This window comes from Neophocaena asiaeorientalis, unplaced genomic scaffold (genome assembly GCF_003031525.2).
Source record: "Neophocaena asiaeorientalis asiaeorientalis breed wild unplaced genomic scaffold, Neophocaena_asiaeorientalis_V1.1 scaffold170, whole genome shotgun sequence".
NCBI classification, from domain to species: Eukaryota; Metazoa; Chordata; class Mammalia; order Artiodactyla; family Phocoenidae; genus Neophocaena; species Neophocaena asiaeorientalis.
In genome coordinates, this window is record NW_020172463.1 from 989,841 (window position 1) to 1,009,135 (window position 19,295).

Consider the following 19,295-nt stretch of genomic DNA (forward strand, 5'->3'; position numbering starts at 1 on the left):
CTTCGTCCAGTTCATTAAGTCATTAATGTTCATTAGTGAAGTCCCCCTTCATTAAGGGGGGAAAATAGTGCTCTAATTAGGAAAGATTTTGACTTGCATGACTTTTTTTTCCTATTGAAATTCTTTTTGACCGTAGCTGGAACTACAGCTGGCCAAGAAGGAGGAGAAGTTGCTGGAGAAGGATTTCATCTATGAACAGGTCTCCCGGCTCACCAACAGGCTCTGCAGCAAAACGCAGGCCTGCAAGCAGGACACACTGCTCTTAGCCAAGAAGGTCTGCCCAAGTCCCCGCCTCCTCTCTTCTGTCCTTCCTCCTCTATCACCTTCCATTTTCCACAGACTGCTTCATTTATTGGGGGAAGCCCCGGAGAGATTAGGCTTTATGAATAGATAAACACAAAGAATTAAAATTTAAAATGTAAAGATGACTCTTGGAGAATTGTCCAAGATAAGTTTCAGTCTTGTACCCTGAATGAATTCTCATTATAGTGGGAAATCCTAAACCTTTCAATGACAGTATACAAGTTTCACTTAACAGGGTACCTACTCAAATATGACCGTCATTATCTTCCTATTTCATGAGACATGTTAAGTCCTTTCTAGTTCCTTGTGAAGGGAGGGCCTCATTTATCCAGCGGTCTGCATGGGAGCTGCCTGAATCCAGAAGTAGCCAGAAGCCAGCAATGGAAGGGGACCATTAAAGAGAACAGCAGTTGCACAACTCCCTGGGGTGGAGCCCCCACCCAAGCCTCACTAGTGAGGAAAGGCCAGTAACGTGGGGCTTCCTAATTCCATAAGCTTAAAATACCAGGGCTTCTGATCCAAAGCTACAGGGTCAGGCAGGGACTGCTAGAAGCTATAGCAAGAGGAGCAGCCAGCAGGAGGGAAGCCGGTGATTCGGACGCAGCAGGACTTTGCACCATCAGGCATCAGACGGTCTGCTGCCTGCTTGGCGCCCCCGGCCCCTCGCAGCATCCCTCTGTGACAGTCCAGGGTTTTTAGTCAGTCAGCAACAGTCACTGGAGCTGCTGAGTGCAAAAGGGAAAGGGACACATCGTCCACACCATGTAGTGTGGGGAGACAGTTCAGAAGACGCCATGAATAATGGTGTCACCCACTGTGGGCTCCTGGGGGCAGTGACTGTTCCTTATTCTTAGTTTCCCCAATGCCTCGCATGTGCTAAACTTTAGAAAAACGTTTGTTTAATAAGTTAACAGTCCTGGCACACTAAACTACTGCAAATCTCAAGGCTTCTTGGCCACTTTTATTTGGCTTTACACTTCCACTAACACACTGATGAGGCCAACAGCACTTGTGCAAATCTCAATTTACCTCACAAAATAAGAAATGTTAAGACTTCTTTAGGCTCACGAACGAACGTTGCCTGAATTAGCATGTCTGAAGTTTCTTTAAATGTTGCCTTCCTTTATTTTGCAAAATGCATTTGCCTTTCTTTGGGGGAAGCTGGTTTTTGCTGAGGTCTGCTTGTCAAAGCTGATTCAGAGTCCCTCCAGAAGTCAACTGTTAAGCCAGAGAAACACAAATGGGAGCTGCCGACACAATCCACATGACCAAGAAGTTTCCAGCATTACTGAGTCCTGTCCTCATGATTTATCTCCCTTTCTGTTCCCCACATTCCATGCTCTCTACCTGGCTTTCTTCCTCCTCCATTTAAAATAATCTCCTCAGAGTAGGCAGAGCTGGAAGACAGAAACACATTCAGATCCCAGATCTGTGACTTACCAACACTACCAAGTGACGTTGAGAAAGATACATAAATAGTCTTAAAACTCAGTTTCCTGATCTGTGAAATGGGTGTGATATCAGCTCAAGTGGTGGCAAGCATCACATAGTCGAGCAGAAGTGGGCTGGCCCTTGTGGGTGTTCAACAAGGTTGTACATCTCATCTCTCATCTCTCTTCGAGAGCTTATGGCTCCTCTTACAAGTTTCCCAAATGAGCAGAAAATGGGAACTCTCAGCAAAGACTCAGAGAACCCAGAATAATACCATCCTTTTTTTTTTTTTTTGATTTATGGAGAAGGGAGGTTGGTTAGTTATATACACACTCAAGTGTGCAATGACTAGTTAATAAAATTTAAAAGAGAGATAATGACTCATCATTGAAGCTCTGAATGCCTGTCATTTTTATTCAAATTATGCTTCCTGAAAACTAATGCAGTATAGAAGTTATAGAAATTTATATTCCCTATTCCCTTAAAGAGACAAAGTTTTCGCATAATAATTGGTCATTATATTTTCAGAGGCACGTAAATCACCAGCAGCAACGCTTCTGTAAGCAAATGTACACACAGACCAGTATATACTCTATTAAGAGAAGAAAGTATTTTGAGGTACGGTGTAGTTTTTGGACGCTCATATTCATGTCTCAATTTACCTTGGTTCAAAGCAATGAACAATTAAAAGAGACTAAGAATTGATTCATTCCTTCATTCGACAAACATTCAATTTTAATTTTGTCTCCTGTATTCTAAGCAGTGGGAACCTCATGAATAAAACAAACAGTCCTTGTCCCCATGAAGAGTACGTTCTTGTAGGATGATAGGCTATAACCAAATAACCAAATACATTTATATTATAATGTCAGTAGTGAAAGGATATGAAGAAGTAATAAGACAGGGTAATGTGACACTGAGTGTTGGCGGGTGGCGGGAGTCACCTCTTACTGCCTCACCAGCCTTCGGCCACACTGAAAGGCCGTGCTGTGGGCCAGAAAGCTTACGGGAACCACCAATTCCAATTTTACTTCTTTTCTGTCTTTTAAAATCAATTTTCCCACCTAGTCTTATATTTTAATTCTTTGATAATAAATAGCTTATATGAAAGGGTAAGCACACATACACAACTAGGAACATTTCTTTTCAAATTACTGGCCAGACTGTCCAGTTCAGCTCATGCTTGCTTATGACCGCATAATGATGCATCCTGGGAATTATGATCAATAATACACACACACTGAAGTGTGACAGTTTCCATTAAAAATCATCACGGATGCTGATTACCTTACTTAAGCAAGTGTATTAATAACTAATACAATTCTGTTCTACCAGATTTTCCCCCCTGCTTAAGTGGCAAACTAATAACATGGCAAAATTAGGCCAGAACTTAGACATCAAGAATACCCTTTCCTTGGTCCTTATCACCTCTTAAAAATAGAGACGCTAAACTATTCCCCTCAATACTACCAACCTGGAAATCCAGGTACTAGATGAACAGATCTCTCTCTTCTCCCTCCTCCTTATCCTATTTCACAGCCAGGGTGTTGGGCTGAATCTCTGAGGTCTCCTCCAGTTCTTATTCTCTGTGAATTCCCACTTAAACTTTCCTTCCTTCAGGCAAGAATGCCCACCTTCAGAGACAGCCAGAAGCCTGCCATTTTCTTCAAGTCTTCATGGAATGTATACATAGGCTAAGCCTTGGGCTTTTTCATTCTAGATGAATGGCTACCAGAAAAAGATCAAAGATGCTACTGAAAAAATGATGGCTCTTGTTGCTGAGCTGTCCATGAAGCAAGCTATGACCATTGAACTCCAAAAAGAAGTCAAGGAGAAAGAAGATTTCATCCTCACTTGCAACTCCAGGATGGAAAAGGGTCTGCCTCTCAATAAAGAGGTTGAGAGAGAATGGTTGAAAGTACTTCGAGATGAAGAAATGTATGCCTTGGCCATCGCTGAAAAGTCTCGGGTAAGCTATGGCTTCTACGTTGCATTTGTAAAATGTGCCGGGAAGGGCTGCTGCAGGGGTTGTCAATCCTCCCAAAATATATGAAAGTGTTCTACTCTACCACACACATAGGCCCAGCAAGTCATTAGAAATAAGTTTTGCTTTTTTAAGATATTATGTAGGCAAGCAAAGTACAACAGTCCAAAGGGTCAGAACATTCCCTGGAGAACACTGGGCGGGCATCAAGTCCCACCCCACAGTGTTCTATCCTGGGCTGGTATGGTGAAGACCAGGACCTCCCATTGGCATGGCAATGGCCAGGCTGGCACTGGTTTTATCCTAGGTCTCTAATCTCTGTCTTTGCACCCTGGCTCAGACCATACCTTACTCTTCAATGTCCATCTGCTGTGGCCACAGCACATTGTGAGGCCTCAAGCGTATCATGGTTGTCACAGGCTTCGCAGACTCTGCACCTGGTGCAGAAGCTACGATTAGGCTTCAGTACCACCCTTCTCCCACCAAAGACCTAAGTCTGTCACTGACCACCTACACACTGGGGGCTCAGTTCTTATTCCTACTCCCATGACCTTTCAATAATCTTAGAGTGGAATTAGGCATCTCTTTCTGAGGAGACTACATCCTGGGGGCCTATAACTCACTCTCAGACTACAGAGCAGACATCCCCAGAAGATCACCATTCCCTCCCTAACCCAAGAAAAAGGTGCATTCCAAACACATACTATGAATTCCTGAAAACAGGGTCTGATTTGTCATTCGCACGCTGCCTGGGATTATATTCTTGAGGGCATTCACACTTTACCTGTGGTGTCCCAGCTGTCATTTACCTGTCTCCATTTTTTCCAATTCTTTTTAATGCTATAAGAGATTCCTCTGTTTTCCAGAAACACAGGCAGAATCTTGAGGCTCAAAGCAAGCTGCTGACCGCTTCTCTCCACTGGTTCTACTTTACTCCTTATCTCCTCCTTTGTACCATTTGCTCACCAGTGACCTACCAAAGGAAATAGATTATCCTGCCTTTGTCACAAACATGGAAATAATTAGTGTTTAATGAAAGATACTGAGTTCGGAATGTAGCAAATTTAGGTCCCACCAACCAGTTTATGGCAAACCCTAAACCCCCGGAGCAGAGTGATGCTTGAGCAACATGGGTCATTCCAATGAGACGAAATGTGTGTGTAGGTGTGCGTGTCTGGTGACGCACCCTCACACCCTCTTGTCCCTTTGGGGAATATCGGCCAGCAAGCATAGCCGAAGGCTGCTCAGACCCGGCTGTGTCTGATGGGCCCTGAGGACGAAGCGACTTTACCTGTGTTTTCAAAAACTGAAAAGGATAAATCATTCTTTGCAGGAGTTCTTGGAAGCAGAAACTCGCCAGCTGCCCAGTGGTGTTTACACAACTGCGGATCAGCGTCCAAATGCCTACATCCCAGAGGCAGAGTCCACTCTTCCTCTGCCAAAACCGTACGGTGCTTTGGCTCCTTTTAAGCCCAGTGAACCTGGGGCCAGTATGAGGCACATAAAGAAACCTGTTATAAAGCCAATTGAAATCTGAACATGTGAACCAACCCAGGCTTCTCAAGGAGGCGCTTCAACCAGGCTTCTTCACATCCACAGCTGGAAAACGTCAGCGTAATGGCTCTAAATTACAGACAGAGTATCCACAACATATGCTTCCTTCCTATCACACTCACCAATTTTTCTTTTTCACTTTATCTCTTGATTACATTTCAGAAATATATAGTAGACTGGGTGCTATAAAAATGCAATAAAAATAAATACCTTTTCAGCGAAGTACAGAAGTTGGCAGAGTAGTCTTTGTTTATTAAAGAAAGAAAAGCAGATCCTGTTCAATGTACTCACTTTTAAGAAAAAGAAAGAATGGTTGAAAAGAAAAATAGCCCAAGTACTGCAGGGGCATAACTCACTTTGTTAAATAAATAGTTGCACTGCAAGTTGATGTCAGTAAATCTAAATTGAGTGAAAAGCAGTAGGGAAGCTTGTCTTTTTTAAAGTGATGTTATAGTGATTCTTTTTACAAATAAAGAATCCTTTGGGGCAAAAACAATTATGCCCTAATTTATCTTTCTTATAAATCTAGATTTTTCCACCATGTTATATGCAAATACACTTGTGATTACTTTGTCCTGATACCAGATTTTTCAAACTTTCAATGAAGATATTTATAATTTTGCATGTGAAAGAGAAAATGAGGCCAGTTCCACTGATTTCATTACTCTAATATGACTGTATTTCACCCAAGTATATTTTGCTAATTCTGTTTACTTTCTCACATAAAAATATAAAAGTAGATTTGAAACCGGTGATTTTCCATTCATTAACATGCTCCAACTAGTATCATTTCATATTGTTATCAGTTATGAATTTCATTTCACGACTCTGGGAGTGAGAAATATCACATTCATTTATTTTGCTAAATCAAACAAAATCTGTTCCAAGCCCCCACCCTGACACAGAATGGAGGGAAATTGAATCTCATTCTCCGTCTAGGAGTCCTGAATCTAACCTGACTGCTTTGTGAAGTCATTAAAAAGCAATTCCTTGAGAGAGCCTATAACAAGTAACGCTGTGTAAGCTGTGTGCTTAATGCAAAGAAATACTACAAACTTACACACAGTTGCTGTGTTGTAGGATCAGTAATTAGGGATTCAAAAAATAAACACATAGGAAGTTTAAACCGATAGGAAGGAAAAATAATTTTTAAAAATTACCAAGGTTTGGATGCTTAAATATTACAACGTGTGCTACTGGTGACATGCTAGGGTGACATGCCACTGTGCACTGGAATGGCCAAGGATCACAGTCAGATGGAACTTTTTATCTGGCCCTTAAGCATAAATAAGATTTTAGTAAGTGAAGGGGATTCCAGGAGGGGGAAGTCGCCTGAGCAAGACTTGGAAGTAAGAAAACAAAAGTTCTGTTCAAGGCCCAGTGAGCGAGGCTGGTTGGAACAGAACGTTCGTACTGGGGAAGTGTATAAGGCCAGAATTTGGGAGATCTGGAATGTCAAAGAGTTTGGATTTTATCCTGTAATAAATGGCAAGCCACTGAAGGATTATGAGCAGAGGGGTGACAGGATCAAAGTAGTGTTTATCTCAAATATGCATCAGATGAATGAGACTTCAGAAAGCAGCAGAAACAACCCGGGTGTGAAGAGGAAAGCGTAGGGGAATGAAAAATAATGACCTTATCAAGAGGAAAAACCAGCACCGCCTTGCTGATATGGCTCCAAGACTTTGAGCTTCAGTGACCATGAAATATTTGACCTAAATGGGAATTTCTGTAGGAGAGGATAATTTTTAGAATGATGATTTTAGAGAAGCTGAATTATTATACTGGCTAGTGATATTTGTAATCTTTAAAATTTCACAAGTTCAATGAGGGAAACGGTGTGAAGAGAGGAAAGCAAAGGGTTTTGGGCTTACCCCAGGAATCAACTGTGTTTATGGTCAGAACGTCACTGTAGAAGAGAGAGGGGAAAAAAAAAGAAAAGTGGGAGAACTCGTTAGGTGTCATGTGGGTCTTTGGGGGAACATGTTCATGGAGTCATGATTCTTGGTGGGAACAAAGGAGTTAGGCTAAAACTTTCAGTGTTTTTTTAAATGACAACATATTACTAAATCAAACTTTTATAAATATAAAAATAAGTTTATAATATTAAATACAGTTCCATCTGAACGTTCACGAAGACAAATCCTACTCTATGTATGTATAAATTCTTGTATTTTGCAAATTATTCCCTACTAGAGTTAGCAGATTTGACTTAGTCCAAATTCAGTTTTTTTAAGAGTATCTAATTTCCAAAATAGAGTTTTTCTACAACTTGTAATTTTTCTGCTTGTCATATGCTATTTTCAGTGACACAGTCAATCTTTGATTTTCTAAGCACTGTTCCTACATTTTTAAAGTATATTTTATTTCAGAGTATAATAGAAACTAGCTTTTGGCCTATGAGAGCGCTAGGAAGATCAGCCACTAGGAAGAGCATCACTTAGGCCACTTCATGCCCCCTTGGACTGGCTGCCATTTCTCTACACTTGACTGTCCAATTCTGTCTGAACAAAGTACTAAACTGAAATTCAGATGGCTCAACAACGTATTCTGATTTTGGTTACCAGTTTAAAATATAGCTAAAGAATTCTCAACGGAAGTAGAGCTAACGAGCAAGAGAAAAATACTGGAAGCTGATATAACTGCATTTTCCCTTTTATAAGCCTAAAAGCATCGTGGTGTGTTTCAGAGCTGCTTCCTCTACAAATTTTGCGTCCACGTTGTCACGTCCTTCAAAAGCATACAGAGCTGAAAGGAAAGAGAGAGAGAGAAGAGTTACTATGAAGCCATAGAACATTTATAATATTGTTCCCATACTTCATTGAAATCATAATTATTTTATATTTTAGTAAAACACATTATTCTGAGAATGTGTTGTTAAAATTTATTAAACCTCAGCACCAAGAAAGGCCATTCACACCAACCAAATGCGTTTTTAACCTCTTAATTCCTTCTAAAACCTGAAAGGTGGTTATTCCTTTGGTAATTTAGGTAGTAAATTGTGTATTGCTAATTAAAACCTATTGCAAGAAGATCCTACTTATAATTAAGGGATATTTTGGCAAGAAAAAGGTACACAGAAGCACATAGAGACTGACTGATGTGTCAGGGGAAAAACAGGAAAATCCTGAGAGCAGAGGAGTGACTTACCTGGATTGGAGGACTCAATATCTGTCAGTATTTCAATGAAGTAGTTCAGAGGCAGAAATTCTACACTGAATGATGACTTGTCCATCATAGAACTCCGGGGCTAAAAGGGAAACGGCTGTGGTATCAGCTGATTCTCCACAACAAGTACAAACTTAAAGTGGTGAGAACTACAACTGCTGTCCATATGGATATGTTAAAATGGGCAAAGAGGTTCCAAAATCATTTAGCGGGGCCTCTGCTCCACACAGACTCACCTGTTTGTTATAGTTCTGAAGCAGTTGCTTTACATGGTTCCGGGAAATAATGTTAGAACTCACAGGATGATCCCAAAGTCGACAGATCTTCTGACCTGTAAGCTATTTTTGCAAATTGAAAAATATGTAGAGGAGGATTTTTAGGGCAGTGAAAATACTCTGTAGGATACTACAGTGTTAGATATATCTCCTTATATATTTGTCCAAACTCACAGAATGAACGACACCAAGAGTGAACCCTAATGCTGACTATGGACTTTGGTGATTGTGATGTGCAGTGTAGGTTCATCCACTGTAACAGATGGACCCATTCTGCTGAGGGATGCTGATAATTGGGGAGACTGTGTGTATGTGGAGGAAGGGAGTGTATAGGAAACCTCTGTACCTTCCACACTAAAAAATTTAAGTCAATGATAAAAATAAAAAGATGGAAAAATACAGAGAGGAGAATATAGCTCACAGCATTAAGTAAATTTATCTTATATCAATTCATAATTTTTTTAAATGTATTCCAGCTAGTGAGTCTAAAAGACAGACTCTTTATGGTTAATGACCTTGGAGAAAGGCCATTTCCTATGAGGTATGCTTCTGAATTTTGAATAAATACTCCCTTAAATGCAACTCTGAGGAAAGCATTTTGTGTACTGAGGCTGCCAAAGTCTTCTTCTGAAATGGAGTTCATCTGTTACTCTTCAAAACTGAGTATCTGCATGCCAACCCTACGTGATATTTTGATATGAAGCTACAGGTTATAGGCATGTACTCTGCCAGTGTCTCGCCCAGAAAATTTTAATTCCCTAAGGGTATAAGGCAAAAAAAATCAAATTTAGAGACCAAACTAAATGTTCAGAGATATTCCCCAGAGAGATCTAGCCATGGAAAATATGCTTTGTTTTCTATTCTTGCCTCTGCCTCAGTAAGCCTGTGAGGGCGAGAAGGTGTTATAAAGCAAGACGATTAGGTCCAGGAAGGCATCAGACATCCCTTTGTGGGAGGATCGTGCCAGAGATATAAGTGCTCAACGTATGTAAATGGCACAGAGCTGGCCAAGGCTCTCATGGCCGGGAAGTCCGCAGAGTCAGAGGCTCTGAAGACCTTGCCGTGGAATGTCTGAATTTCACAGCATTTCTGACTCAGAGAGCTACTATATACCCCACAAAAACAAGGAGTGCCTGTATAACCCTCTCCCTCATGTTTCTCATTTTTCCTTCAACCGGGAATGTTTTCCTGCCGTGGTGCAAACAACAGTGAGAGGAAACGCAGTTCCAGAACCTTCTGACCTCACCTGTATTTCAATTTCTTATCAGTTTAAATGCCAAAAGCACATGTTTCCCCTCTGCCTCCCCTCAGACTCACAGACGTACATATTACTGTGGTTTCCTCAGAGGAGAAAACGGCTAAATGTTCTAGGTGGGCCTGTGCCAAAGCAGCACGCACGCAGCCAGGGGAGCAAGCACTCGGTAGGCCCAGTGCGAGCAGCGGACAGACGGGTAGGGACGGACAGGATTTCTTGGAAAGGGCCGAAGGGTGAGACAATTCAATTGACTTCGGCCCAAAGCAAGTAACTGCTCTTCCTGCAAGAAGAAATCGAAGGAGGGGTACATGCCGAGGCTTAGAAAACAGAATATACTTCAGGATTACCGGAGGCAGCCGCACAATAATGCTGAACTTCACTTTTTCATTTTTCTCTGTATTGTCCAGATCTACAAGAAAGTCAGAAGTTGGCAAACAAAATAAAACAAAACAAAAAGAAAAAACCCAGTAATCTCCATTTTAATACCTGAGCAAGCTAATACTTCAGAGCTTCATCCTGGTAATGCATGTCCCAACCTTGTTTTTCAAGCCAAGTCTAACAACACTATGAAAATATTAGTTTGTGTCTCTCTGAATAAAAAAGGGATTTTTTTTAACATCTTTATTGGAGCATCATTGCTTTACAATGGTGTGTTAGTTTCTGCTTTATAACAAAGTGAATCAGCTATACATATACATATATCCCCATATCCCCTCCCTCTTGCATCTCCCTCCCACCCTCCCTATCCCACCCCTCTAGGTGGTCACAGAGCACCGAGCTGACCTCCCTGTGCTATGCGGCTGCTTCCCACTAGCTATCTATTTGACATTTGGTAGTGTGTATATGTTCATGCCACTCTCTCACTTCGTCCCAGCTTACCCTTCCCCCTCCCTGTGTCCTCAAGTCCATTCTCTAGTAGGTCTGCGTCTTTATTCCCGTCCTGCCCGTATGTTCTTCAGAACCTTTTTCTTTATTTTTTTAGATTCCATATATATGTGCTAGCATATGGTATTTGTTTTTCTCTTTCTGACTTACTTCACTCTGTATGACAGACTCTAGGTCCATCCACCTCACTACAAATAACTCAATTTCGTTTCTTTTTAAGACCGAGTAATATTCCATTGTGTATATGTGCCACATCTTCTTTGTCCATTCATCTGTTGATGGACACCTTGGTTGTTTCCATGCCCCGGCTATTGTAAACAGAGCTGCAATGAACACTGTGGTACATGACTAAAAAGGGATTTCTTAATGAAGCTGCTGCTCTATATCAGGGAACAGAGTTCTGTAACAGGCTGCCAGTCACAGAGCAATTTTGCTGACTGACTTAAAACATACGGCACCTTGAGGAATGGCAAATACTTCAATATATATTAACAAAACTCATCTATAAAATACCACAGTTGAATACTTTAACCAAGAGTCATTACACTACAGACCTTGTTTCAAGTTCAAATTCTCATAGGCACTACACCTCTCATTATTTTTCCTTGCATTTCAAGTCTAACTTTGAGAGGACGGAGTTAATCAGCTGAAAGTAAGCCATTGCATGACATTTTTCTTGAGAAATAAGCCTTCAGTCTCCTATTCTCAAGTGCCCTCATGTACAGAAAAGGAGTCTAATAGTTGTGTATGGATTGAGAAGCCCTTTGGGGTCTCTTGAAGGGCAAAGGCACGGTGGTCCAAAGGATGGTTACAGGAAATGAGGTGTGCTCAGCAGGCCCGGCTGCGTAATTGTGGAACCCACGCAAAACGAAAACGAGGAGCCCCTCTTCAACTACTAAGAATGTCAAGATTGAATACAGAACATTAAACCCTGCATGGGGCCCTTCTGAGTGCAGCAGGGCCCCGTGTGACCACAGGTCACACACCCACAAAGGCAGCCCGGGTGGTGCTGGGGCTGGAACAAGGCAAACTCAGAGCCCCTTACCTTTCATGAGCCTTGTGACAGCTGTTTCTGTGAGAAGCAACACTCCGTTATCAATGTAATGCAGCAGGTTATGCAAAGGCAGACAGTGGACACCAAGGATCGTGTGCAGAGTGTGAAAACCTAGGATGAGAGACCCGGGACGGTAGAGATGGTCAGCCATCATCTCCGGCCTCCCAGAGGGAATGACTCTGGTGATGGCAATAAAGCACTCAGCTCACCACTTGGCAGCTAGAGTCAAATAAATGCTCCTTGAAGACAAGGTCCAAGGTTCCTTCCTTCTGTATTATCACAACTAAGTATTGTGCTGGGTATATAGTAAGTTCCCAATAAGCACGTATTCCCTCCACCTTGTATGCCTTCCTAGGCAAAAAGAGAAAAACAGTGCAAGGTCTGCTCAATGAAAATGGTTTTACAGTTTAAAAGGTTTATAATTCTATGGTAAAATTGCAAAATAGAAAAATTAACAGTAGAGCTTCAAACTCCCATGCCCAGGCTAAAGCCTGATGGACAGGGACCATTTTGCTGCAGAAGAAAATATCTGGACCAGAAGGGGACTGATTAGTTTAGATGACTAATCTCTGGGTATGCCCTAGAGAAAGGCTTTTGGGGTCTACTTGGACTAAATCATATAAAAGAAGAACTAAAATGATATTGCCAGATAGCAAATCTCTAGGAATTCAGTAGAAAGGCACTCTCAAGGCCTTGGGCCGGGCCAAGTCTAAGTCTCACGGGCAGGGCTACCCAAACTCTCACAGAGCTAGAGCTCTAAGTCCACTATTCACACTAACCGACACAAACAACATCCACACACAAACAACATCAGACCGGGAGAGAATCAGAAAAACCCTCTTGGAAAAGATGGCATGTGAGAGGCACTTTGAAGGGTTAATGCCATCCCTGAGAGTGGAAATGACGTGAGAGAACATACAGGCTGGGAAAGCAGCAGAAGTCAGGTTTGACCTGAGTAGACAGAGGCCGGAATCACGCTGTGCTGCTTACTAGACGTAGGTAATTAAGCCTTTCCAGCCTCTGTTTCTTCATCCCTAAAGTGGAATCACCAGTACCTTTCCTGCAGGGCTGCTTTGAGAGCTACGGCTAGGTCTGTGAAGAGTCTGGCACGTGGTATAACAACATGACTAACACCAGACAGGTACTGAGGCCTTTCATTTACGCACAGGCTCACTTGATCCTCATATAACACCATGAGGTGGGAACTACTTGATCCCCACTTTATAAATGGGGAAACCAAGACTCACAGGAGCTAAGAAACCTGCCCGGGAAATAGTAAGTGGCTGAGTTAACATTTGAATGCAGGCTGTGGGATTTTAGCCTAGCCTTTTAACCACGACGTTATCCTGCCTCAAGAACTGGTGTTAATGGAACAACACGAAGAGAGGCCCAAAGGTGAGAAAGCATGGGGCACATTTAGGAAAGAGTAAATGACCCAGTTGGGTTGGCACAGGCGTGCAAGAGGAATGGTGGAAGGTGAGACTGGAAAGGTTAATCTATTCAACAAAACCCCTTCGGCATGCCGAAGGCAAGGAGCTGGGTGTGCAGTGATGAGAAGAACAAGCATGACTGCTGCTCCCATCCACCCTCCAGTCTGATAGGGAGACTGACAATCAATTAATCACAAAATAAATATTCATTTTTTAAAATATGACCAGTTCTATGACGGAAAAGTACAGGGTGCTCTTAATATATGTGTCACAGGGTTGAATGCTGAATGACAGCAAGGAATTGATTATTTAGTAAACTCTGGAGAGGCAGGATTGTTTTTGAAAGCTTTTGAGCAGGAAAGCTTTTGAGCAGGAAAGCTTTTGAGCAGGATTGTTAGAGGATTTGAGTTTTACTTTTGGAATATTAACGTGGCAACAGGTAAAGAATGGACCGGAGTGACAGCTTGCTACCGGAGGAATAAAGATCTGTTGGGAAGTGACTGCGTGAACCTGTCCAAGAGGGAGCGAGGGCACTGAGAGTGAGAGGGCAGGAAGGGATCATAGGATCATGGCGATGTGTACTGGCTTGGAAACTGATTGGATGTGGATGGGGAATGATGAAGACTCGTTGCCTGGCCTTAGAGGCTTACATGACAGAGACATGATGGCCAAAGAGAGCTGGGACTTGGATTCCGAGACGTCATGGAGCTTTCTCTCTCTGAGCATATGAAACATGAGCAGTGGGAGACTTGAGTCCCATGTCCTGGCAACACTGAGGGTCAGATAAAGTTCAGACTCTGCCCTCAAGCAGATGTTAATGGGCTGACAATGGGATGAGTCTACTAACTGCTCTGATTCCAAAAAAAAAAATAGTGATTTTACTAGCTAATTAACAACATGAGATTTTTCAAATGGATTTGGACAGTCTTCTCAAGATTAAAAAAGTTACAAAATTATTTCTGAGGAAGAGTTTATAGAAGGTTATTGATCCTACAGATTTTCTCCATTCAAAATTCCTCTCTGGGGGCTTCCGCGCAGTGGTTGAGAGTCCGCCTGTCGATGCAGGGGACACGGGTTCGTGCCCCGGTCCGGGAAGATCCCACATGCCGCAGAGTGGCTGGGCCCATGAGCCATGGCCACTGAGCCTGCGCGTCCGGAGCCTGTGCTCCGCAATGGGAGAGGCCACAACAGTGAGAGGCCTGCGTACCGCAAAAAAAAAAAAAAAAATCCCTCTCTAGCTCTGTGTCCATGTCCTAAAGATCCCTGATGACCCTTTATCCTCCATTCCCAGGGCACAGTCCCAAATTCAACAGCCCATTCCTGGCCTCCTCTCAGCATGTCAGCTCTAAGCAACAGAGCAAACTGGCTAGAAGTAGGCATCGGTACCGAAAGAGAGACCTTTTCCAGCCAGCTCTAGTCCTCACCCTCCAGGGCTCCTGGCCTTCTCCAGGCAGCAAAGAGAACACAGGTCCCTTTTAAACGGTAAATGCTCCAGCTCTAAACTATGACTTCTCTTCCGTGGTCCTCATTCCCTTTTTTCTTTAAGTAACTCCGGTTACAAGTTTCTGACACTTGGAACTCAAACAGTTCTCACTAGTCCACGGGGCCTGGAAAGCGAGCACATTTACATACATACACACAAAAATACCTGCATTTACACACACATGCCCCACCCCGCAACATGATCCAGTGTCACTTCATATTAGGGAAACAAACATTTCTGAGAAAAGTAGAAAGAGAAACTGCTCTTTCTTACTTGACCCATGGACACCAGCCATTAAGCTCTTACTCATAATAATTTTCAATCACTATGGGTAAAATTGTTATGTGTTTTCCATCCTTATCCATCCCTGTGTAGAAATGCAATGTTCTGTAGAAGGTGGATTTTTATGATCTCCCAGATATAATATTGTCCCCAGTGAGTCAGTGTCATTTACTTATAAAAGGAGCTTGGAGATCCATGGTGAACAAATCTGAAACTGTCGACCCATTTCTCTACCAGGTCTTTTGTGTTAATGACAAACAATTAAGAATTTAAGCTAGAAAGCCATATATAATTTTCATGAAATCCCTTCACTCTTTCTACAGGGCACCTCACAATTCATATTCCATTTAAAGCCATCCATTCTCCTCATGAGTGGTCACTTTCAGATCCCTACAAAGTCACAAGAAACTCCTTTTGTGCCTCCACTACAAGCAGATCTTATAAGATAAGGCATATGGATAGAGAAAGTGTGACAGATTCCAGACTGTACCAGATATATCACAAATGCAGAGAAGTTGAGATGTGCTGTGGGGATTTTCCAGGCCCATAGACAGCCAATGTTTCAATATCAACTATTTCAGCTGGAATATAAAATTCAAGAGGCAGCACAGAATAGGAGCTAGAAGCATAGATTTTAGGGCCAGACTCCCTGGATTTGAGCACTGGCTCTGTTGCCTAATAGCTATGTGACTGTAGGCAAGTTACTTAACTTTTCTGTGCCTCAATTTCACCATCTATAAGGTGGGAATAATATTAAGTGGAACCATTTGAAAGTGCCATCTTTGTTGGTCAAAAACTGGTTGGATATTAACAATTTAATATGGTTCAATTTAAGCTCTTATCACTTAGCATCATTATAAAAATTAAATTTATGTAAAGTACTTACAATAGTACCTAGCACAAAATGGGGACCATATACATGTTGCCTTAAAATGAATGAACAAAGGAACAAATTAATGACGGATGGATGGATAGATGTATATGAATGAATTAAATAAAATTGGCTAGTATATATTATATAGCGATAGCTATCATAAAGCTTAAAACTCATCAGAACTTACACATAACAAGCATAAGGCAGGTCGTTTATAGCAAACAGGAGCTTGTTTCTTATAATGAATATTGATTTATATGCACATTTTCCCAACTAGACTTTTGTTAATTTTTGGAATTGCTCTAATTTCTAGCCCAGTACCTGGCATGAAATTGCTCAACAAATGTTTGTTGACTGAATGAACAAATCACCAATTAAATGAATGACTGCAGACACATGCGCCAAAGGCGTTTTGAAGCCTGATTTGGTCCTTTTTCAAAATCCTAAGGGAAATTTTTAGCTTCCAAGGAACATATAAGAATCAACTCAATTTCTGACACCCAGCCAGACCTACTTCCTTCTGAGTGTTAACTTTCTTGATCAGATAAACTAGGCCTGGAGACATCAGAGAAAGATCTCCCTGAATCAGCTCCACTGGTTTTTGAACCAGAAAGTTGCATGGGGACCAGCCTTGGCTCCTAAAATTGGTGACAAGCTATTGTATAGTTTAATAATCAGAGGAGATCTGGTCGGCAGAGACCAACCTCAGGCCCATCTGTCACAGTGACACCAGACACACCATTTCGCAGACATAGGGGGCCTCATTCTTAAACTCATAATGCACCAAAGTCCAGAGACTATGTGAAGAAGAAAGAACAAGTTTATTACAACAAAACCCAAAAAAGCCAAGACTTACCAGGAGGCAGAGGTAAAAACAAACTGTTAGTAGCTTCCAAAATCCTGGTCATGATGTGAAAGACCGCAAATTCAGCAGCACTCGCCTGTCTATTGCTGGTCAAAGAACAAAGCAGCATGTCAGCCAAGCAGCTCATCTCCAAAACCCCATTTGCATGTAAGCAGTAGCTCTGAGTGCCACATCCTGGTGGAATTCATGCTAATTGTGAAAGGCTATGCCCCATAGAAAGGTTCATAGATGTGATGATGACCAGCGGCCTAATGCCTAGAATCTAACCAGACGGTAGGCACAGAAATGATAAACTGCATTAACTTAAATTCCCCTTCTTGGCAGTACTGAGCTCACGTGCCCCTCCCTCCTCATCAGCCAGATGCCAAGGAAAGAGGACAGGTGAAGTAACAGGGGCATAACTTTAAATGTTGAGTTCAGAACTAAGATGGATGGTGTAAGGGGCTGGTGAGAGTTACTTTCAACTGGTAAGTCTCAAAAAGGCTTTGCTACAACAGGCAGCAATCAGAGTTGTTTTACCTCTTTGTACACCATGATAAAATAGAGCAAGAAATACTTGCGTACAAGTGGAGAACCCAGGGATGAAGATTATGTTTCCTCCAACTGGCTTCCAGTATTTGGCAAATGAGATCCAGCTAGAGGGTAAAGACAGTCTGTTAACCTCTGTTCATACCCTTTCCCCTACAAGCTATCCTTCCATAGCTCTGACAGGCATGTTCGGGCAGCTGGCATTCAGGCTGTGCCCGGACACAGAACCAGCCTTTCTGAGGTCAATTCTCAAGCACTGGAATCCCAAATGGAAAGACTGAAAATGTGCAGCCGCCGTCTAACAGAGCACCCTCTGTCACTGCAGGCAGTGCCCCAGCTGAGCTTCCCCACCGCTAATCGGCCCCATCGCTCACAAACACAGGCCCTCAATCACAGGCCCTTATCCATCAGTGAAGGTCAAGTGCAACAGAGTTCGCCCTAGGCCTGTTATGTGGCAAGGGTGACATAGCTGACAGCTGACAGAGGAAAGGCGGTTCTGAAGAGAATGGAGGTCCTGAGCATGTGCTGTGGAGCAAAACTAGTTCCACGTCCAGGTTCTACATTTCACTCGTTTGCCAGCAACAGGGCAATCTCCGAGGAGCTGTTATCAGGACCACAAATCCATGCATTGCACGTGTAGGCAAAGGACAGGGGGCAAAATTAGGAAGAGTTTCCATATGAGCACAGACAGACACTATTTATTCTCAATGATATAGATTCTCAGTTTCTCTTTGGCTGAACTCAGGTAAGATAACAAATAAGCACTATAATCAGGTTTTGCAGCAACCTCCTCGGATTTATTTTCTAAAGGCTGTCCAGCCACTCTCCTGGGAGGGGACTGGGAGACTCAGCCGTTTGCTGCTGGGCAGAGTGAGCAGCTTTGGCATCAATCAGTGACTGCTGAGTTGGAAAGACAGGGGCAACGAGTTTTCTGAGACCTCATCTCTACCATTTCTGGCCCTATTGGTTCTAGGAGCTGTTAGCACACACTAGTGTTATGGGGATTCTTTGACGCGATTAACTATAGGGAAGAATGATGCTTGAAGAAAAACCTTAACATTCTGGAAGATGAAATTTAAAGTCAACAGAAAGAAAGATGGTAGGTGATGTGTTAAATAACTGTGTGTTATGAAAGGACAAAGAAAGTAAGTTAGCATCAACATGGGGAAGATCAGTAACACATTCATAAAGTGAACCCCTTGGTGTTGTTCAACTGCAAAGAACTATTATTTAAGAAAGTCTCAGTGCCCTGCTTGTAAACATTAGTACACGCAAATACCAGCCTGTCCTCCTATACTAAAACTCTGAAGTCAAACCTTACCATAGAAATTCAAATGTGTGATTTAAAACCAGATACTAATGACTGCAATGAAGGCAGAAAACTGTTTTTAAAAAATATTCCGCAACTTTATTCCGACTAATTAACTATGAACCGTCTCTATGGCCATATGACCAACAAAGGATTTGAGTGAGTTACTTCCATGCATGCACTTTACTATAGAAATAAATCAATGGGTGGCACTTGGGAGCATTTCGGGGAGTTGTTTTAATTCAACAAACACTCATTAAGCAAGTGCTATCCAAGAGCTCACGCTCCATTCACAGAGCCATTCTGCCACTACCCAGTTTTCCAAAATAGAGGATTTCTTTCTGTATTTCTTTTTCGTTTGTTTGTTTTTATTGTTTTTTAATTTGTTTTAACTGAAGTAGAGTTGATTTACAATGCTGTGCCAATCTTTGCTGTACAGCAAAGTGACTCAGTTCTACACATATAGACACTCTTCTTTTAATATTCTTTTCCATTATTGAATAGAGTTCCCTGTAAGGCAGAAAACTTTAAAAGTTAAACATGAAATGAAATCAGGGCCATATCTAATAAATTTAACTAATCTTCCAGAATTCAATGCAAAAATATTTGTTCACA

General features: G+C 42.0%; 3 protein-coding genes across 7 annotated transcripts in view; 1 reads left to right on the plus strand and 2 right to left on the minus strand.

Moving 5' to 3' along the window:
* FAM185A (family with sequence similarity 185 member A) overlaps positions 1-4,668 on the minus strand; it is a 203,239-nt gene extending 198,571 nt beyond the window's left edge. Inside the window, exons 1-2 of the transcript XR_003002295.1 lie at positions 4,528-4,668; positions 4,066-4,155 (exon numbers count right to left, since the gene is read on the minus strand). The gene's annotated coding sequence lies outside the window, so the exon portion shown is untranslated. The remainder of the gene's footprint in view (positions 1-4,065; positions 4,156-4,527) is intronic.
* CCDC146 (coiled-coil domain containing 146) overlaps positions 1-6,250 on the plus strand; it is a 111,642-nt gene extending 105,392 nt beyond the window's left edge. Inside the window, exons 16-18 of the mRNA XM_024738116.1 lie at positions 137-274; positions 3,455-3,703; positions 5,052-6,250. Of these exons, the coding sequence (XP_024593884.1) occupies positions 137-274; positions 3,455-3,703; positions 5,052-5,255 (591 nt within the window). The 3' untranslated portion in view covers positions 5,256-6,250. The remainder of the gene's footprint in view (positions 1-136; positions 275-3,454; positions 3,704-5,051) is intronic.
* A 150-nt stretch (positions 6,251-6,400) lies between these two features.
* The window catches only part of GSAP (gamma-secretase activating protein), an 87,308-nt gene continuing 74,413 nt past the window's right edge, over positions 6,401-19,295 (minus strand). Inside the window, exons 25-32 of one of the 5 annotated variants that reach the window (XR_003002290.1) lie at positions 17,408-17,478; positions 16,835-16,929; positions 11,901-12,020; positions 10,318-10,379; positions 8,677-8,778; positions 8,423-8,522; positions 7,147-8,020; positions 6,401-7,001 (exon numbers count right to left, since the gene is read on the minus strand). Coding sequence is in view for 2 of the 5 variants with exons in the window: in XM_024738109.1 (XP_024593877.1) it covers positions 7,929-8,020; positions 8,423-8,522; positions 8,677-8,778; positions 10,318-10,379; positions 11,901-12,020; positions 16,835-16,929; positions 17,408-17,478 (642 nt within the window). In the remaining 3 variants the exon portion in view is untranslated. Of the gene's footprint in view, positions 8,021-8,422; positions 8,523-8,676; positions 8,779-10,317; positions 10,380-11,900; positions 12,021-12,118; positions 12,261-16,834; positions 16,930-17,407; positions 17,479-19,295 lie in introns of those variants that run through there. The other 4 variants (XM_024738109.1, XM_024738110.1, XR_003002291.1 and 1 more) reach the window with 4 other exon arrangements.